The sequence below is a fragment of the Opisthocomus hoazin genome, chromosome 2 (assembly GCF_030867145.1).
Source record: "Opisthocomus hoazin isolate bOpiHoa1 chromosome 2, bOpiHoa1.hap1, whole genome shotgun sequence".
Taxonomy (NCBI): Eukaryota; Metazoa; Chordata; class Aves; order Opisthocomiformes; family Opisthocomidae; genus Opisthocomus; species Opisthocomus hoazin.
In genome coordinates this window covers 69,283,716-69,305,858 of record NC_134415.1, presented here as the reverse complement: position 1 = coordinate 69,305,858, position 22,143 = coordinate 69,283,716, and the positions used below count along the sequence as shown (strand labels likewise).

The following is a 22,143-nucleotide window of genomic DNA, read 5'->3' as shown; positions in this document are numbered from 1 at the left end:
GATGAGTGCAGCCCTATACTCCTCCACCTCCTGGAAGAGCTCCTACGTTCTGGCAGTGCTGAGCAGCAGAAAGCCCCAACTCTCTCACATTTGTCACTTGTGATGAACTTCCTCCTGTCATGCTTTAGAGGATGTGCTCTGGCAAGTCTTCTCAGCAGATTCCTAATGAATCAGGCCATACACGAAACAAGTGAAGAAGGAGGTACTTGCACCTGACATTGCTTTATCACACTACTTCAAAATTCAACAGGGCTGTTCTCATGCATCCTGTTGGGATGCCAACTGAACTGCTATTTCAAATACATTTCATCCAAATGAGTTTGGGAAATACTGCCAAAAAAAGAGGCTCATCGATGAAACAAAAAAATCCTTGCTGACTCCATCATAATAAAAATTAAGGATCTGAATAAACAAGTGACAAATCATATAGCCGTTTAAAACATGCAAGTAGTGATAACAGGGTATCTACCCGCTCTAGGAAGACATACATTACGCCATGTCACAATGCTCAAAAAACAATGAGAATAAACCTTTTCCTAGGAAAGTAAGCAAAAATACAATTGCAAAACAATTAAAATTTGTTACTTAAATCAAGGTTTTCTCACCTAAATAACAACTGAGTTTTAGTTGTGTAAATTACTTAAATTAACAAATCATTTAAATTAAGTTGTTCAAATATTTAATTCTAACCACACTACTTAGTCGTAGTATCATGAAAACCACCAATTCCTGTCACAAAGATGGCCCTTTTTCTCTAGCAACTAATCTTATTACACGCAATCAACAAGACAGGCAGACAATTTAAACAACGAGAGGCTATGAAGTGCTGTGTCTGTTTCGCATCAAATCCTTTGGCTCAATGTAGAAAGTGTTTTGGATCCTGGCACCTGAGTATTTTCTGGGTAAGTTAAACCACATAAACCTTCAGACAGCTCAGGAGCAGCAAGCAGAAACTCTCCTGGCTCCAATCAGTATCCAGTAAGTGGAACAACCTTGATGATCTCTTTGCTGCCAGCATCATTTGAAGGCACTCTGGCCAGCTTTAACTTGCCGCTCAGTATTGCAAAATGAACACCACTGTGCAGCAGGCCTAAGCACCAGCCCCCTACTCCCACCAACTTAATGGCCTTGAAAGGCAGCTCACAACCCAGAGACTGACACAGCGCACAGTTTTTAAGAATGTTCGTCTGTCTGTCTGTCCATGGGAATTCACTGAAAGTGTTCCTTAGAAATGAGCCATTGCTCTGTCTGTAGACAAGGGGAATAGATTTTTCTGAAACTTGCACTCCCTGTGTTGGCTGGGGAGTCAATGTATGTGGGTTCTTACTCCTGATTCATTATCACCAAGCCACTCTCTTTCAATTACAGCTGGTTCGTTTGCAGTCTTGGTGACCTGTTAGCAAGGAGGACATTTTCATAGGAACTTGCTGATCTCAAGGGATCAGGGATGATCAGCAGTTCTGACTATTCTGCTCTAATTTTGCCTGTGGTAAATGGATAAAATACACTAAACAGTATAAATTACCATTTGTTAGCTTTTTTGCAGAACTATTATATGTTTACTGTTGTTTTCTTTTGAAGCAAATATTGTTTATCAACTGATACCATCATACATAATTTCCTTACAACCCATCTATACTTCCTAACAACTATCAGAAACATCAGAAAGTGGCAGTGTGCTTTCATGTTATGTGCAAACTATTAAACTATATGTTACATGAAAAATTTTATCTGTACATTAGAAAACATATGCCCAGTCTTTTCTCAGAGGAAGTCATATTGTTGTTATTCAATTTGGTTTTAAGTTTCACATGCTGTTAGCGAAAATACTGCTACGGCAGAGAGGCAGTTCTCTGCACCGGTATCAATTCTTCACAGCCGAGACAGAAAGGACACTACTCACTCTGTACATCTTGGAAAGCTTTGAGATATTCTACAGTGAGGAGTGGCTGAGGCAGTTCACGGATAAAGAGTTTTAAAAGACTTGCTGCATCATGTTGCTTTACGTTTTCCCAGTTGAAAGTCCCTTCATAAAATTTTGCTTCCAGTTCTTGGCAAAGACTCTGAAAGGCAGTAGATACAGAGAGCACCAATAACACTTGGCTGCTGGAATTCATGCATTATACACACAGCAATACTTCCCATACTTTGAAAGGGGGGGGAAAAAAGGGACATCTGAAATATCACTTCACTCCAGCTGCCGCTGATCTTTTGGTACAAAAAGATAAATTGGGGATCAGAAGCACTGCAAGCAAACACATAGCAATAGGCAGCAGATAGCCAGATCACATAGGAAGAAATCCCATGGGCCTGCCTTAGGGCCATATGCAATACACTATAAGAACCAGATATTATACTCGTTCATGTAAGGGTTATGACCTCCCCCTCCCCAAAATATTAAGACATGGCTGCTACACATAGCAATTCTGAAACTACTACCAAAGGGTATCGCTGCAATGCATGCATGGCCATTTTCATAAACAAGTACGGCTATCACGCATGTTGACACACAGTTTCCCATCAAAACAGACATTAAGGTGAGGCTCTTTTTAAAACACAGGGAAAATATTTGTGTGACCGGATAGCTGGATGTCTTGCCATCTACAGCGAACTCCATGGCTGGGCACTTCCAGCTTTGCCTAGCACTGGATGTCAAACATGCCCTCTGTGGAAGCGGACTGTGCTGCAAAACATGAAGTTACGGAGCAGAATAAGCAGCACTGAAAGTCTCAGTGATACCTCGTAACTCTGGGGCTGGGAAAGGGCAGGATACTGTTGGCAGCAGACTTTGGCATATTCCTGCCCTGTTCCCACGGCAGTGCTGTTACTGGGCTTCCAGAGATGTACAAATGGGAACACACTGCAAAGATGGAGTCCTTCTTAGTCTCCCTTTAAGCATCAGCCTCGGCCTTGTACCCAGTTCATTTATTCCCCAGTCCGGCAGAGCGGGAAGTGGCCTCCGAATAGGCCCAGTGGCCCTGAGCCACCTCTCTGGAGTCCATCCCTTCTTCTTGCCTCAATTATTCCAGACAGAAAATGAGGGCAGAGACATTGGTTTGTTTTTTAAAGTGTGTGAGATGAAGTGAGAGGAAGTGCTATGGAAAAATATGGCCTTGATTATTTATCTGGACAAGAAGGGCACACTGGATAGAGGATACTAGATACATTTTTAAGATACCGTTCTCATTAAATTTCACTTTGTCCAAACGGAAAATGCATCTATTGCCAAAGACCATGTGGATGCGTAGGTTGACATAAAAGTTGAATGTTCTCAACTGTCCTCCAGAGAGATCTTCCATCTCCACTGATTATGTAGGGGTTCAAAGGTGCAAAGAACCTAACTCAGATACCTAAAGTCAAATGGGTATGATTTCCTGCTCATCAACAAAAGCAAGCTTTAGAAATAAAGATGAAAATTCTCCCCCTAAGTCTCGTCAGCTCCTCCATCCGCAATCAGACCAAATCACTGTGGCAAAAGCTGTGTTAAACAGCTAGATAAAATTAATTGTTCTACATGAGAGGAAAGGGCAGAAATGTCAACTACGCATCCTAATGCACCAACGCTTAGGCTGCAAAGTAAATGTATTTAACTATGGGGTACATGCAATGCATTTTCTAATAATAATAACTCTAAAATCTATAGAATAAGATAGCACAATATTTTTTCTTGAGATTATCTGTGCCTTTCTATAAAATTACATAATAAGGGAAATATTTTCTTTTTCTATAGGAGAAAAGAAGTTTAAGAAAATTAAGAGAAAACACCAATCCTTTAGTATGCTAAATTTTTTGTTTCTATAAAATTTTCTATTTGAATAGAAATAGAAAGGAACTTAACATCTTTGTTAACAAAATAATTGCTTAATCCAAAGAAGCAGCTCCTGCAAATCAGGAGGTAAAAAATTAATGAAAGTCAAATAGTGAATGATCCCCTGCCTGGGAAATCGTATTAAACTGATAAAATCAAAGAACAAACAAATAAACAAAATCACTTCAAAATCATTCCAGTATGCAGAACCAATGATAAGTGGAAAATAAAGAATGGAGGAAAATCGTAAAAAGAATAATATCTTAGTTACTGGTAAATAAACAAAGCCAATTTCCATAATATTCCCTTCTTTCAGTTGTTTCTAATGAACCAGCTGCTGGAGCAAGTTCTGCACCACAGAGGCTGGCAGACATCTTCGGACAGCTGAATCCACTTAAATGGTCCTTTCTGTTTAGAATTTAAGGCCAGTTCAGACCATCTTTTTAACACGTTGACTCTTGGCGTGAATCATACTGTGTATTCAGTTTTCCGCATTAAGGCAAATACTGGGGAAGAGTCTGCATGTAATTGGCACTCGCTCTGCAAAGCGTTGGTGAGTACGGACGTGCCTAACAAGGCTGTGCTTAGTGAGCTGAGCAGTTATGTTGCTGTTAACAAAAATAAATGTGAGAGGTTCTTCAGTCCACACTGGCTGACTTGTCCTGTAACACAGGTTAAGTCTAGCTATTAAAATAGGCTCACAATGCCAGGGAATAGCTTCCTCCTGGGGTAGAAAGACTATGTATGAACTGTTCAGATGATTAAGCTGGTTCAGGGGAAAAACAAAAGGCTGGAAAGCTCGTGCCAAGAATTAATGAGATTTTGGCACAACTGAATTTGAAATGTAGCCTTGATTCTCCTTCAAACTCAGACCTCAGTCTTCTCCCCAAAACTACCCAGGATGAAACCATCAACTTCCTGACTAATATAACTCAGTTTTCTTTGTAAAGAGATTTTGCTTTCTGTTTTTGAAAATCTTCATAACAACTTGGTATTAAAATATATTTACACAACAAAATAAAATCAGCAAGCGCAGGTAAGTTTTTGGGGATGCTGAGAATCTGTGCAATGTTTTACCTTTACTCTTGTTGCAACTCCTGGTATTCTAAGAAGTCCTTCTGTCTCCAGAGTTGCCTCTTCTATCTGAGCAATGAGCTGTCAAACACAAAGCAAATTGCATGAATGAAGATGTCAATTAAAAATTACTGATCCATAGTTCTGATATACTGGAGCCTTTATGTATGTATGTGTGTGTGTATGCATGCATTCATGCATGCACATATATAACAAGTAGACACAAAAACACAGTTGACAAATGGATTACAGTTGTAGATGCAGGAAGAAACCTTTAACATGGCTTTTACCTGCTTTACGAACACTATTAAAGAAGAGTTTGTCTATTTTATTACAAAAACCCTATATTTTTCGACCTCCTTCAGAGACTGAAGCAGTTTTTTTACCAAAATTACCCTGTCTTCAAAAATAAATCCGAATTACTACCCTTGTTAAAATGTCTCTGAATCAAAATAATTAAAGTAACATTAGAGATACAGTACTAACTTTCTCACAAATATTTTTCTTTACAACTTCACCATAGAAGACCTAAGTACTCTTAGGCTTCAAGGAAGCTTCAGTTTTTAAAATCCTGGCATTCTCCTAACAAACTCAACGGTTTGCAATCCTGCATATGGCTTAGATAAATTAGTAGAAATTCCATAAAAGTACTTAAAATGCACATCATAAATTCTGTTTCTCTAGTAGGTGTGCCTAGAAGTATTCACTGAAGGATGGATCTAAAGAGTGCTCAAAAGAAATTTATAAACGTCAGAAGCTGATGACATAATTTTAGCACAAATGATTCCCAAAGTGTTTAACTAGGGCAGTGCTTTTGTTACATATCTTCCTGTGCCAGCTCTTGAGTAAGAAAAATTATGCAACACAATTGTGTTTTCTCCAGTTACAGAAATTAAAGGGGGTTTACCTGCCACTGTATTTATGTAACTGATTAGTACCATAAAAAAATCAGACAGGAAAAGCCACAAAGTTAGAAAACAGCACTAAAGGTGTCACCCTGGTATATTATCTTTCTTTAAAAAAAAAAAAAAAAAGTCCTAACTGGCTGCATCCAGCTCTCACTGTACCTGGCTTACACCTGAGCAGTGGCTGCCACTCTCATCTGTCAGACACAAAGACGCTGTGGGCATGCTGTGTGCTTTGCCCCCATCACCACATCTAGCGGGAGGCAAGGTCTGGTGGCACTGCCGGCGGCCATGACTCCCTCGCACAGGCTCATTCACAAGGGTCCCCTTATCAGGCAGCAAGAGATGGCCACTGGCCACCACCAGCCTCCTGCCTACGGGGAATCCTCTCTCTGTCTCTATCAGGGCTGCTTTGCATGGCTTCATTAGCAAGCCAGAGACTGGAATTATTATCAGCAGAAACTTCTGGTGGAGATACATGGATCGGTATTACCCTCAGATCTTCCAGTTTGAAAAGCCCTAGGCTAAATTATGTCATTATTTTTAACTGTAATTCCTCAATGAAATGAAAACTAAGTGCATTTTTTATAAAAAAATATTTTTTTTAGTTAAGCAGCATTCCTGCTAGCTCGGTTTGTTTTATTTCAGTGATAACCAAATCCACATTTAAAAAGCAGTATGCACAAAAATGTTCTTTGTTGCACTTGATATAAATCCCCTGTTCTTGGAAAGCATGTGCTGTAGAGAACACACAGAATAAATGGGAAACTTTTTATTTTCATATTCTCATTTAAAGAAAAACTGTATTGCAAATGACATCTGTGCCTTGCAAAACAAATCAAATCTATAAGCTAGAAATGTTTATGTAGAATTTTCTTCCTGAAGAGCTATACTTACTATGTTGCTACGATAGCACAGTGATCAATCACTTTTTGTCATTTGATTTCTTTTTTTCTAGATAGCATCTTTCCCATAAATGTATTTTTACAATCCTGAGGAAGTAGTTTCTGGCATGAAAAACACAGCAATAGTTTTGACAGAGTGATGCAAAACTACTTTGAGTTTTCTGTTTCTGGAAAAATAACTTAACAAGCAGATCCCCAAATCTACTGAAACAGGGAGGACTCGGCACTGAGTTTCTGTCAGTGTTAGGACAGGTCCACACACTGTGGTCTGTCCCTTCTCATGCAATGAGACCTGCTATGCATGGGCAGTAAATCCAGGGTCTCCATCATCTTTCCCATTATCATGACATGACACAGGCCAAAGCATCATCCCCCACCATGTACTAAAGCAACAAATCTTCTGGAAAAGGGCTGCTGCCACCATTAGAGGCAGTTATCCAGCCTGATTTTCACCCTCTAGCCACCTGCCTTGTGGCCCAAATCACTTCTGAAAGGAGAAAACCACTTCCTAGAAAGATAGGTTCAGCCTGTGGGCCAGGGATTGAAAAATTCTACGGAATTTCAATTATTTGCTCTGAAAAAACTAAAGGGCAGCCCTACTGATGATGGAAGTTACATGACCTTTATGAAATGGAATTTGTCTGCAGTGGGTTCTTATAGCGACTGTCAGTTTTCACAGGCTTATTAGTAAACTTGCCTAAGCCATGGAGACCTGTTGTAACAAAATCCAAACTTTATTCCTTTAACTCAAGATATGTCTGATACAAAGTATCACATTTACTGAAGTAATAAGTAAAGCTGCAAACAAAAGTTACAAAAACTTTGATTGACTGATACACTGAAAAGTATGCTACAGGGAGCAAATAAATCCAGGACAAAATGTTACTTGTTTGTCATCTGCAGGTATGTAATAATGTTCGTGCCTATTTACCTTTTGAAAAATCAGTGGGATCTTGGTTCCTGGCACCTTCTTCTGATCCTGTTCCAGTAGAACTGACAGTGGGACACCAAACAAACCAGAGTCTGAAGAATAAAGCAAAAGAAACTGAGATATTTTCCACATCTGTTCCAGTACAAGTGATAATGGCATAAAACCACATTTTTGAAGCGATAAGCCTATTCAATACATTCAGAGCTATTAACCTTTTGTTCAAAGTATTTGAATGTCTTTGTCATTCAAGTTATTACACAAAGCATTCTGGCTAAAAGGATTCATTCATCTCTTCCTTCAACCATAAATCAGGAGTCTTCTGTTTTGACTTCAAATTGCCATCCACATATTCTGCAGTACAGTGAAGCAAACTGCATAAATGAACCATCTGTGTGGTGCTGGTTTGCAGAATGGGTGTGATGATGACCCTGCAATACATATCTTCATCACTCAATGCAAGTTATTATAGTTAGCGTGCAAATGGCATGAGTAAAATATCCAGAAATTTGGCTACTAAAATGAGACAGATGTAATTACCACCCAGAGTTACTCTGAATGCTTCTCTCCATGAGGGTTTTGAAAGAAGAGCTTTTCAACCCCTGTGCTTTTGCATTATACAACACCGGCAGGATGGCAAGATCACCATCTCGCCAAAAGTGTTTTGCTTTCAAAGTACTATTAAGTCTTGGTTATAAAATAGCCTTTACAATAGTGCTAAGGCAATGCAAATTAAAAAAACAATGGAATCTAGTCTCAGTTAATCTAGCCCTGATGCAAAACTAGCCTTAGTCTTCAAGTAAATGGCACTCCCATGTGTTTATGCCCCAGCTGAATAGAAATGAATGACCATTAAAAGAGAGCTCTACTTGTAATGACCAACCCAGAGTTTGCTGACACAGAACTTCTCTGTCAGAAGTACTGATAATTGCTGTATGTGCAATTTTTCTGAAATAGTATATAACCCTACATGTAGCTAAAAGCTCCTGCTTGGTATGATGCCATGCCAATATTGAGCACAGAACAGGTGTAATTACTAAAAAGATGTCAGCTCTTGAGGGAATGTGATATATGTCAAAAAAAATCAGTTTCAGTGCCAAATCGGAGAGTTCTCTTATCTCTATCAGCATAAAAAGTCTACCTATAAAATATGTAGAGACTCATACAGGCACTCAATATCCATACCCCACAGTTTTAGCATCTTGAAAATCTTGTCAATAATAAAAGTTTCTGCTGAGATGAAGTTGGAGAAACAAACTGTAGGAGGTCAACAGAAAGGCAAGACAGGGCACAGCATTCCATAGATAAATTATGTTTTCATCAACTTTACATACACAAACACAAAGAGGAACAGCCAATAGATCCACCATCGTATGAATCAATTGGCCAAACAGTTCAGGAGTGAAGAGGTGAGGGTCAGGCAGAACAAGGCCCTGTAGTCATTATATTGCTAAAGCAGATTTGTTTGGTAGAAAGGGTGACACGCCATTGTCTATTTCCTACGCATTTCCATGAGTCTAGCCCATCTTTTTTAACTTGGGGACAACCAGGGTTTTTAATCAATTCTGTGTTTTTCATGACTGCCTGTCGTTCAGATAATGCTATGAGTGAAATTCAACTAACAATAAATTTAGTAAGAAGAATCAATTCAAACTAAGACCCAAAATACAAGAGAAGAAAGTGTTTTTTCTTTATTAGTGAAAGTACAAGCACTTCTGCAACAATAAAATGCATTTAAGGGATCAAAGTCCCATAGAAGTTTCCGTGTATGCCTTTTGCATTTAAAAATTTATTTTCTACTACTGTAAGCTGAAGAGTGTATTCTGAAGAATCTATCGTACATTGCTGTATAGCTCTCAACCTTCTCTGTTGCTTTCAATTATTTAAAGTGAGCTATTGCACATTCATTGAACCTTGACAACAGGGTTTTGGCCAAAGAAGGGTTATGATTAACTGGTAACTCATTTCAAGCTCTTGCAAAGTATTTAGCAGAAGACAGAAATACAGAAAACAAACAAAGCACTGAAAACCTCTAGCATCTTTAAATTGGTTTCCATGTGTCCTATGTTGCCAAGAAAAGCACTGTGATTATACATATGCTGCAATGGCTTGCAGAACAAAATGATGCATTGCAGCTGCCTTGACATCCTTCGCAACAGCCCAAATCTTCCACTTAATATTATGCCATTCAGCATAAAAACTGCATTATGGCCTGAGTAAATACTGGGTGGGCAATGACTAAATACTGGGTGGGCAATGACTAAGTACTGGGTGGGCAAGGTCTATGTGACACAGGAAAGCTTGTACCAGGCAGAAGAGGAAAGCAGGTGACAAAGGCTCCCAGAATCTCGGCAACGAGAGGGCAATGACAGCAAAAAAGTCAGGTAGAAACACGGAATTATTTAGATTGGAAAAGACCTTCGAGATCATTGAGTCCAACCATAAAAGTAGCATAGTACCTACCTTCAGGAAAGCAGGAGAAGACTACTCACAAAGAGCACATACATGTGCCCTGCCAGGAAATATATTAGCACATACAAACTTCTGTGAAGCAATTCTTCCTGCACAGCACACTACTAAGATAGTTCACCTTCTTCACTCCTCGGTCTATCTGCTCAGTGACTGACCTGAGTTTTAACTTTAGACAAAGAGCATGGTGCCATAGCTGGAGTGACAATGTGCATGAACTTGCCTAAAGTGTGTCTTAAGTTAAGGGGTAAAATTAAATGCTGCTCAGGACCTGTGTTACTATTTACAAATTAATACAGATTTTCTGCTGCAAAATCATGAAGAACTGGATGCATTTGTTTTACTGGATTAAAACAGACACATTTGGTTCAGAATATGAAACACCAACTCACCTTTGGTTTTGATTTTTACAGCTTTTTGCTGCTTGAATTCTGTCCCAAGTATGTCATAGAGAGCAGTTAATTCAATCAGTGCTAAAGAATAGACTTTCTTCATGTCCTGAGGGGCCAGGTCACCAATCTTCGTGGTACCTGTTTTGTCTTTTGGCAGCCTGAAATTCTAAAAGCAGAGATTTGCAGCAGAGTGAATAATCCAAGTCATAACAAATTATTTACCTCGAAGGCTGTGCTTCCTTCAGGGAACAACCTTTCAATCATGAAGCCTGCTGTTACTGACTAAATCACGGGAGAATCCCCCATTTAGGTTGAATAGCAGATGATCTTAAAATCATAGAAGCACTTAGGTTCCTAGTGACTTCTGCAGGTCATCTGATTCAACTGCCTGCTCAAAGCAAGGCTAAATTCAAAGTCTGATTGGGCTGCTTGTTGCATTGTCCACCTGAATTTTGAAAACTCCGAAAAACCTCTGTGGACACCCGATCCAGTGCTTAATGCTCTCATGGGGACTTCTTTTTCTCTGTAAAACAGAATTTCCCCTGTAGTCACTTGCGTCCGTTGCCTCTTGTCCTTTCGCTGTGTACCTCCAAGAAAAGTCTGGCTTTGTCTTGCTTGTAACCACCTCCCACATCCCCCCACACCACCACCTTCTGCAATTTATAGCAGTGGAAGTGGCTGTCAATGAACAATCCTATGCATGTACAAATGGGACAGAAATCTCTCTGCACCTAATGCACACAAAATAACATATTTGTCTGCCATACAAATAATAATAAAGGGGTTCCCTTCTTAGTGAAGGGGGATCCTTAGGTATTGCTCATTTCTACTGCACGAAATGCTCAGAAGCTGCAGTCAGAGACCAATATAAGGAACTGAGCTGAGAGAGAGAGGGACTTCCCAGCTTATAGAGCTTTTTAACTCCATCTCTCACCAGCAGGCTTCTAAGCAAGACTCTTGCCCAAGCCTGACATTAGCAGTGTGCATGACTGAAAGCAGGAAGGTTGACAAGACTTTCTTCCATTTGAAAGATATATTATACTCCAGAATTACTTTCCCACCCTGTACAGACCCAGTGATAGCACAGCTGAATTGGTGGCTATAGTACATGACTGCAATGGCACATACCAAAACATAAACATAATTTACAAATTGTAGCTATGCAGTCAGTTTCCTGCCTTGAGGTATCATTGACTTGCACAAACACGTATGTTTAAAAATAGCTGCCAATGAGCAAGGTGCAACAAATACAAATTGTAGATTTAAATAGGTAACTCCCTTCCTTTTCCTATCATTTTGCCACTCCTTTCAGCACTGAAGGAGAAATCCCATAGCCATGTCTTTGAGCAATCCTTCACAAGCCTAGCTAAAAGTATAGCTAAAGTATGTAGTACACATATATATGTGCATATGTACAGAAGTAATTTAGAGTATAGATATCATTTCCTTGATATATGTAGGCTGCATTAGAGAAATGTGACTCAAACACTTTAGAATCCATTTCTAAATATGCATTAGTGTCTGGTTTACAATGTTTAAACTAGCATAAATGGGGTAATTACTGTCTGAAGAACTGCACATGTCCTTATCTAAATTAAGTGTTTGAAGAACTGTGAAACATTATTACTTCAGACATTATGTTTACTCAGACATGTTTGCATACACTGTTCGAAAAAAAAAGACGTTTTTCGCACCGGTCATTAGTTTACAGGTCATACGTAACTGCATGTTCATGAACTGTTAGACAGAAAGATCCTCAAAGAGATGCCTGAGGATCAACAACAAAATGCCTTAGATGATCTTCTTCTCTATTTATTTGGATTCATTCAGAATGAGTCTTTTTTAGCTAACAGTTGGAAAGTAAAACTGAGCACAAACTAATCCTTAATTTCCTGCCCCGTGACTTTAGACTTCTATAGACTGTTCTGGTCTTCATTCTCATCCCTCACCTATCTGCACTGGATAACTGCACAAGGTTTCTACAGGCATCCACCAACCCTCTTTAAATGACAACAGATATTTTCATTACAGAGGTAAAGCATCTCACCTCAGTTAACAGGAAAAGGGGTCGTAAACAAATGAAGAAAGGACACAGTTTGTGTACAACTACCACTAAGCCACTATTCCAGTTTAATATTACTAGTCAATTATTGCTTACAGATAAAGTACATTTTGCCAGAAAGACAATGACATAAACAGGCATACAAGTAGTTGCTGCCATGTTATCGAGAATACTATTCGCAAAAATGAGTTAACTTGAGAAGGTCTTTCTCCACAAAGCTGGATCCAACAACATTCGTCTAACTCTAATTCACCCACTATCAGACAAACATAATCCAAACAACACCACTAGTAAAAACAAAGAATGAGAGCTATAAGTAGGAAACACCTACCGGGAGAAGTGTGTCACCCCCTCCACCCTTGCACATTTTGCCTACTGAGCTATCTTTCAGATTAGCTGCCTGTTCTGCAAATGATATCTCCAAATTGATGTCAGTGTCTGAAAACGGCATGTCTTCAAGCGGGCTCTTCTGCTCATCAGTTCCAAGACTGACCTTTGGACCTGAAAACAGAGTAGAAAAACTAATAAGAAATAGCAGCACAATTGAGCATCACTCAGTGCATGTGAGTAAGTTTAAAACCAAGTAGAAGTTAATGCTGTGCAAAGGATGGACTTTCTGGTTGCAAATTCACTAATTTCTGCATCTTTTATGTCAATTGAAAATTTATCTTCTTACAAGGGTCCATCTTTTGTAGTGTTTCTTGAATAATTCTGCAAAGGCATGGGGTTTTCTCCTATTTATTTATTACAAAAAGACAAAGCAATCCACCTGAAAACAAACAGCAGATTCCCAGGATCTTCCAGAGCCAAACAGCTTTGGCATCAGAAGTTTCTTGCCATCAAACACCTTCCAGCCTCAAAGACTTGTAACATCCAACAATCAAAGCAGCGATTCTTTCTGCTGTTAAAATTTCCAAAGCAAAAGAGAATGTTTCCTCTATGATTCAAAGCATTAACATCTGGGAATAACAGGGAGTACACAGATCATTTTAACCCAACATTCCTGTCCTCGCCTCAGTCTGAAGAATCTAGATTCCTCAAAACTGTTTGGACATGTTTCCATGATACAGGGAAGGACTAAGTACACAACAATGGCCTTACTTCTCTTTCTTTGTTCCTTAAAGAAATCAAGCACTAGACAAATTTAGAATATTTTCTGTTAAAAAAAAAAACAAACAACAAACAGAAAGGGAAAAAAAGGGAGATGCAGTTCTGCTTTTAGAAAAAGAAGTAGTCTGTTTTCACAGGAAATCAACCACTGATCTTCAGTTTGAAGTTAAAACATATCATGAAAGAAGCAAGAGGAAAATCATATTTTAAATAACGCTATTTAATACAAAGCACAAAGATAATCCAGCCAGATTCTTATCTCTCCACCGTATCTCTCGTGATGTGGTACTTCTTAAAGGACACATTCCTTGTACATGACATTACAATACCTTGCAAGTATTTGTGATGAAGTTTAGATTTTCTTAAAACCAGTGCAAATATAAACAAATCAATCCTGCTCATTTCAGTGGGACCACGATTCTGCCACTGGCTTCTAGGCAGAGGAGACCGCAGCCTGTTCAAAGCCAGCATACCACAAGTGCAGAAAAACTGGGATGGAGATGGACAGGAGTTGAGGAGGCGAACCATAAGCAGCGCATATGCTTTCATATAAGAATACTATGTAACATAATAGATTAATTTCTCTACATCGCTGTGGGAAATTTTTGTATGTCCTGGAATAACTATGTTAAGCTAAGCCAGAAAAACTTCCCAGAAAACAGTTATAGCTACAGCAACATTTAACCCTGAAGCAGGGGAAAGGCTGCAGATAGGCTGGTTAAGAGAGAAGGCGTCAGGGAAGTGCTGCTCCACACTGATACTTTCAGTGGTCTGCAAAAGAGCTGAGCTGCAAGCACGCAACCCAAACAACATATGAACATATGTTTAAAAAATACAAAAATTACACCAACTCGAAAAGGTTTCTGAATCATATCTGCTCCTAACTGAAAGACCATTCACAATACAAGACTAGTCTCTGATATTCTTTAAAGTGAGTCCTGAAAATGACCTCACTCTTCCAGGGCCACACTCAGGGGACCTGCCAGACAGGCAAGTGGCTGCAGCCACCCAGTCACTCTCTGGTAGGGCACAGCACTTTACGCAACCACCCCCACTTCGATGAAATTGATCTAGAGCTGCAGCGCTTCCAGAGAGAGAAGGTGGATTTGAGTTAACACTTTGACTCACAACCAAGCAATGCTGTGAGAAGTAGAACAAAACATTTCCAAATTTTGCCTGTTGTGTGTGTTACTCACCACCCGCTCTTTCCAGAGTGGCTTCTGCTCACTTTCCGTAGACCCCAAAAGATGCCTGGGGCATACGCTAAAGATTAAGCTGATCCTGAAACTGGAGCTGCTCCTTTCGGTAAAGAGATATATGAGACCTCAGTAACCAAACATATCCAAGGTCAAATTCATCCCTGGCTTCAATCTTTGGCCTCCCTCTGTGTATATCTGTATACATCATGAAAACTGTTGAATGCATCCAACTAAAGGAAAACAGTTCCCCATCCCCCCAAAACTTTTGTCATGCTAATGTGGCCTATACGTGACCCACATACTTCCTACCAGCCTGGGAGGGATCTGATGTTAACAAACAATAAAGCAGTAGCTCCTCTTTCAGTCCTCTGGTGATAGGAAGGTGCCGTGCAAAGCAGATGTCTTGGTAATGCTGTGCACATCTTAAAGGTCTGCAAATGCTGCTGTTGCGGGGAGTTTCTTCTTGATCATATAGCCTTGCTCCTGCTGTTGTGCATTCAATATCTAGGAAGCAGCTGTAAGAGGAAGCAGCTTTGGTGTTCTGCCAACTGCGTGCAGTATTTCATGAGAGAAATGCAAGTGTGATACAGAAAAATGTAAATAACGTCCATAAGGATGTGGAAACCGTATTTTGCATTGGTCCTGTACCCCTTCCTTGGCTCACAGTGCTATTTAAAGATCACATAAAATGATGGGAATTATTGAGGAGAGGGGCGGGGGTTATGTTATGGGTTTCTTTTTAATAGGACATGGAAATATCGGAATTGTCAACCTTGCTATTTCCTAGTTTTGCTAGAGAATCTAGAATATGCCCCGATGGAGCTATGCTGATAGATCTTATTTTGTAACTGGAAAGGCAGAACAGCTGATGTTTTTTTCTGACTGACAAAGCATTTCTCTAAAATGCTAATTCACTGCTGATTTTAAATAGAAAATAAAAAACTTTGTAATCTTTTCACTAACACTCTATCACTCTATCTATAGATTCTTCATTTATCATGTAAAATGAAAAGCAGAAACAAACTCTTTAATTAAAAAATAAAACTACATTTCAGTCTTTTTCCCTACCACAAAGTAAACATTACAGCTCTTTTCCCTCATGTTACACATAGTACACACAATTCTTTCATCTATTTGCCAGATCATTATGCTTTTGAGGTTGCCATTATAGAGAGGTTTTATCTAAAATTCTTGCCCTGCAGCTAATCCTGTGTGTTCAGAAGGACAACTGCAGTCCCACAGTAAAATGACTTTTGCTGCTCCCCTATTTAAGCTAACAAGTATTTAGTGTTTCATCTGCTTTACTCTTTCCTTTTCATTTCTTGAGATGTCTCAACCAACACGGACATTTACTGCTTTTCACAGGCATCCAGAAAGAATTACTTTTCTTCTTTTGTAGCTGTTGAACATATTGCTAGCTTTGCGGGTCTTTAGTGAGTGTTATGGATTATTAATATGATGATGTCTTTCGACATCTTAATATACGACTCTGAATTTTCTTTTCTTTTCCTGTAGACATGTTCTGTACCTACATGAAACAAAGAGGCACTTCAAGCCAGTAAGTGAGGGTCCTTTCAAATACACTCAAATATGCATCTACCAACAAAAACATCTTAGGAACTCATTAAACTTATCCTGGTTGAGCAGGATCAGGCAGAAAAGAATAAAAAAAGTAATGGTTTTGTTTTATTCCCTGAGTTTGCTTACATTGTTTAACAAGAAACAAGGTGTGTCAGACTGGCAAGAAAGCAGAAGTGAGCACAGGTTCACACAGCTCATGTATGCTCTAAGAGCAAACCATTATAATCTTCAGCCTGTCAGAAGCACTTGGGAATGCAGCACTGAAATACAAAGTTAGGAACAGAGTCATCACCTTTGGAGAAGGGCCAAATAGTCATTCGCTCTAATAGTTTTAAGACATCTCAATCTAAGCTTTGGATTTCTTTTATAATGTCTGAGATTATATTTATATTTTTCATATAAAACTGGTACTAATTCTCTGTCAAAGGGGGCTTCCATTCTAAAATAATGTCTTTTGATTTGGATTTCACAAATATTTAGTATCTCTGAAATATCAGGCACTGTTTACTTTTTGCCTTAAATTCATTCACTGTTTTTATAACACTAATTTGCTCATCATTGTGGAGGAAAGATCACAGCACTGCACTGAAACAGGTGCTGTGCTTTTAACAGCACCGACCTTGTATGGTTTGACTGCAAATTGAACTGATTTTTAATTCTTGCTCCAGTCTTGGGAGCAGAGCCCGCTACAGCATGTTGACAAGAGCAGAAGCGTATCAGGATGTAAGCAGGCTGCATTTGCCATCCATATCGCAATCTGTGCTGAGGAGAGCTAGCATATGGGATTTGCCTTCAGAACTTCCCATTTCTGAAGGGTTCCTCAGAGCCACTGGAAAAAAAGAACCAGATGTGATAAAAACTCTGTAATAATTGCTTGGTAATTTTCCAGCGCTGAATCCTACAGTGCAGTTTATTGACACAAGCACCAAGCATCTCTTCCTTCCCTTGTGCTGAACCAGCAGCCTGGCAGTCCTCCCAGTTTTTCACTGTTCTTCCTGGAGTGAGGTTTGCTGAGAATGAGGGAGGGAAGAATTAACAGCATTTCTGGAAACGCACAGATTTGGTGATATTCAGGGCTGGTTTATATTCATCTCTCCCACTTCAACTTCCATGCACATCCTCTATTGTTTGTTGCCATCTTCTAAGTCTAATTACAGATTAAGTAACTTGCAGTAGGGAACTTGATCTGCCTGCCCGACTATTTAAGTGGCTAAAGGGTTCAGTGTAAAACCTATTGCTATCCAGTCCCCCAGAAGAAGAAAAAAACCCCAACATACAAACAATGCAGAATAGCAATGCAGAATCTTAAAGCTTAAACGGCTGCCAGTTAATATCCTGATCTCTACAGTGAGGTGTATGGTGGTGTAACAGACATGGTGCAACCTCTACCTTCAAGAAACCAAAGATGATGCAGGGCAGCCACACTTTTGTTATTGGACCTGATGAACACTAGAAAGCTTTGTCAGCATTTTTCATCAAAATAGAAACTATGAAATCAGCTAAGGGACTTCTGTAGTGCTCTATCCTACCTGGCAGTGAGAGTGAGGGGTCTTCCACGGGTACTGCACCCCTCTTGTGTAATCACATGTTATTGGGCACAACCCAGTCCTACACACACAGAATGCTATTTCCTTTCCATTTTCCTTAAAAAGGTAAACAATTTTTTTTCTTCCATTTGTGTTTTACTGTCGTCTTGAGCTGCAGATATATAGCCACTTCTAACTTTTTTTGGGTTTTGTTCTCTTGTATGCACTGATAAGCTTATGCATAGTGCTTCATTTCCTGTACTGTACAGCAGAGATAACCCAGAAGGGATAAATTAAGGATCAGGAAAGACCTAAGCACAAGCTATGAGAGGAGACTTCTCCCAGATGATTCAATTATAAGATGATCACTGGTAACAAATAAGGTTTCCCAGATGGCTCACAGGACAGTATCTAAAGCCACACTTAAAAATTTTACACTACAACAATGCAGGTGAGAATAGGTTTCTCATAAGAATTTCATTTTCTTTTGCTGAAAATTTACTTGAAAAACTATGTAGTAGTTTGTGTAGTTGAAAGCCTACAAACCTAAAGGAAAAAAAAAAAAAAAAAAAGAAAAAAAAAGAAGAGAGTTGTTTGGCATTACCTTTTGTTTCATCTTGTGTCTCATTTTTGTTTTCACTTGTTCTCACAGTTGAGGGTTCGCTTCCATCACAGACCTAGGAAAGGAACAATAAATATCCATGCCTATAAAAACCAAATGCATAGCTGTAGAAACTGCTTTGACTCCATGCAGGATTAAAACACGTACTCCTGCAATTCATGGGTATGCAGAAGCACACCTGTGTGTTTCAGTAGAAAACTCTTTGCTGAAGTCTAAAGGGATCTGAAATCTAAGTAACTAAAAAAGAAGTTATTAAGCCCATTCCTCCTCTTCCTAAAAGGCTATAAGACTTAACTGTCCAGAGTTGCAAAGAATAAGGAAATGTATTCCCTGAAGCCATAGTTTGCACTGAAAAAGACAGAGAAGGGGAATCTGGAGGAGACATTCTGACTGACTCAGTCCAAATTCCTTCCTCTTGCAAAATCTTACATGGTCACCTCTCCTACAGAACAACCCCATCCCTTTTGCAGGGTGGCCTGACACTATCATCTGTGTTTACAGCTTAGATTCCCAACAGCAACACTAGGATGCTTTCAAGAGACAACAAATCAGCAAAGGATTTGAACCATCTTCTACAGTGCTGCACTACACAGTCAGTCTCAAGATTTGTCACATTCCATGAACTGGATGACACCTACTATAGAAAAAAACATTTCAGAACATGTAGAAAATCTATAGTCGTATACGTTTTTACCCATGTATTATTTTTATTATCTTTCTGTCAGCTCAAATCAAGTTTAGCACTCTGGATTTTTAATTGTATTTTACTCAAACACTGTATAACTCCATACTTACTGAGAAAAATAAGTCAAGATTTAAAGATTTCTCCTACCAACAGAAATCTGTATATTGCCTTTTTTTTTTTCAAATCGGGGATCTTGAGAGGTGGAAGAAGACAGCATGACTGCTCAGAAAATTATTACTGTTTCACAGAGCGGTAGAAGCAGACTGGGAAGCTGTCAAGGTACCAAAAGTCTAGCTTCTCTCTGGGAATATGGCAGGAAATCTAGTAGAAACATCAACACAATTGTGAAATATCAACACTATTGTTTTACCTTTCCTCCTGCTTTCCTCCAGGTGAAGGGAGGTTACAGGATTTTTGGAGGCTATTATTAAAAATGGGAATGACTTCATACAGCTGCAGATGGCTTCAGTCCTCTTTTGTTACATAAAAAGCTTTCTAATGATGGGAGAGTAAGAAAGCACTGAGAGAAGTTACCTAGGGAGGTTGTAGAAGCTACTTCACTAGAGGCTTTCTGTGACAGATTAGATGAATTACCACAAGCAACGATTTCTGTACAATTTTCTTGCTTTGGAGAAAGGAATGCAGTATAGGTTTGAGGGCCTACATTTGTATAATTTTATTTCAGTCAAGGTTTAGAAGGATTTTTTTTTTAGTTATTTCTGCATTTAATAGATATTCTTCTGTTTTATGTCTGTCTTAAATGGCTATAATAATTTGTCTGTTTGCATTACTTCTCACTGATGTCATCAATATCAAAACATGTCACTTAAGAGACACAGCAGTCCACTGAACACTGTGATATATGATTTTGAAACATTACAATGTGTAGCTTAAATACAGGAACACAGGTATTTCTTGTGCTTTACTGAAATAACACACTTGAAAGGGAAATTATACTGCTTTAAGCTATATCATATTTTACCTAAATTGCTCTGCTATTAGATCTTGTAATTTTCAGGCGTAGTCAATTCCAAATCAGATCCCAGAAAGCTTTTATGGAGGTAACATCCCTTCTGTAACCACATGCAAAGCAGAACAGCGAAAGGGAAGCTGTGCCTCCAGAACATACATTTGAGCTTACAAACTCCCCCCACTACATTTCACCTCTGCCGAATTTGAAAGGAGTTGCCAAAGGAGAAGAAGTTGTTGGGGGAAGGAGGAAGTTAAATCCCCTCAAAGCTCGCCATGCTTTCTACCACTGCTACCAGTGAGCTGAACGGCGGCGGCAGCAGCAGTGAGAACGAGGGACGGGGCTGAGGTCAGGTAAGCTAGCTCTGCGCTCCCATCAGGTCAGAGTCTTCTTATGGCTGAAGATCTCATCGCTTCTGGGGGAGCGCACAGGACACATACGCTTCTCCACAGAAGAGGAATTCTAATCATACTCTCCATTTCCCTCCTTCCCTTTTCCTGCATATGGGAGAGGAACTCTCCCGTTCGATACCCCATGAGAGGAAACTGAGACCCTTCAGAACCTGTCAGAGCAACTTCCCACACATGGTTCAACGACACACACAGGCACTGGGAGTTAGGACGGAGTCTAAGCCCAAAGCTGACAGGCATAAAGACCTAGCCAAAATAGAGGAGGTTAGGTCGATGTCCCTTTTTTTCCCCCTTTTTTTAAAAAAAAGGAACAAGAGCACCAGTGAGTAAGAGGTACTACCCCTTATCTGGCAGACCCCTTGGGTTGGCTGCAGGACACTACCACCCAAAGATAAAAGTGGGCTTTCTGTAGCGCTTTGGGTGATTGTTGTCATCAGTTTTGCATCTGCGTTAAAATTAATTCACATTAATAACTCGACCACAGAGTGGTGGTTGTATTCATCACCTGTAAGTAATACAAGGCCAATATACATACTTCTTTCTGCTTACTAAAACTGCTTAATATTATTTGAAGTCTGGACCAACGCTATTCCCATAAATTTAGTGAAAAATTCCCCTGGAAGTCAGTGAAAAGTCAGACACAAATCTTCTGGAAATATTCCTTTTGTGTCTGTGTGTCCCTCTCCTCTCCTCCCACCAGTACGTGTCCCTCTTCTCTCTGCCAGAATCAAACAGAACAACAGTCAGGAGCTTACTTTTCCCTGTGAGTCATTCTGTAGCCTGAAGATATCTCTGACATCAGGAATCTGATGCTGTTTGTTTTTTTTCCTCATGGTTTGCGTGACAGTCTCTACTCGCTTTTCTACCGCTGCCTTCTGGGTTCGAGTCAGCGTGGACAGGAACACCACGCTTTCCAGGGACTCGCAAGAGCTCTCGCCGAAGAGATTTGACAGACCTGCCTCCTTCAGCCATTCTTCTTCCAGTTCCCCCTCTGAGCAAGGCAAAGAGAAAAAGGCATAAACGTTGGCATTCGAGTACTGTTAAGCACTTCATGACATGATCTACTTAATGCAGTTCACAAGGAAAGTACTAAGGGGATCCACAATTAAGAACAATTACTTACACTATCCTGACTTGGAAAAAGCTATTGTTTCTAAAGAGCTTCAGAAAGGTAACATATGATATCAAAGCTTTTAAAATAGTTAATCCAATCCAGAATGCTATGGGGCAATCTTTCTAATCATCTACAGCATTTCTATTAAGTCATATACCATTTTATAAATGTACCTAGATACAAAAGTGTATGGGGAACTCTGAAAGCCTCTGATCATTGCTGCTTCATTGATTTTTAGTTCAATTCTCAATCTTTTTAGCTCCTTTATTGACATGATTCTGCCCACTTTTCTTGATACGTTAATCCTACAGCAGCTCTCCACTAGCTCAACTTAATGAAGGACAAACCAGCCTACAGGAGTCACCTTAATGTTATTTTTTAAT

The 22,143-nt window shown here is 39.5% G+C and overlaps 1 protein-coding gene across 4 annotated transcripts in view; it reads right to left on the bottom strand.

Annotated features, from left to right (window-relative positions):
• ARHGAP18 (Rho GTPase activating protein 18) overlaps positions 1–22,143 on the bottom strand; it is a 95,347-nt gene that overhangs the window by 14,339 nt on the left and 58,865 nt on the right. For all 4 annotated transcript variants that reach the window (XM_075414074.1, XM_075414073.1, XM_075414072.1 and 1 more), the window contains exons 3-9: positions 21,402–21,637; positions 18,564–18,636; positions 12,875–13,044; positions 10,482–10,647; positions 7,624–7,715; positions 4,886–4,963; positions 1,904–2,063 (exon numbers count right to left, since the gene is read on the bottom strand). In XM_075414074.1, coding sequence (XP_075270189.1) covers positions 1,904–2,063; positions 4,886–4,963; positions 7,624–7,715; positions 10,482–10,647; positions 12,875–13,044; positions 18,564–18,636; positions 21,402–21,637 — 975 coding nt within the window. The remainder of the gene's footprint in view (positions 1–1,903; positions 2,064–4,885; positions 4,964–7,623; positions 7,716–10,481; positions 10,648–12,874; positions 13,045–18,563; positions 18,637–21,401; positions 21,638–22,143) is intronic.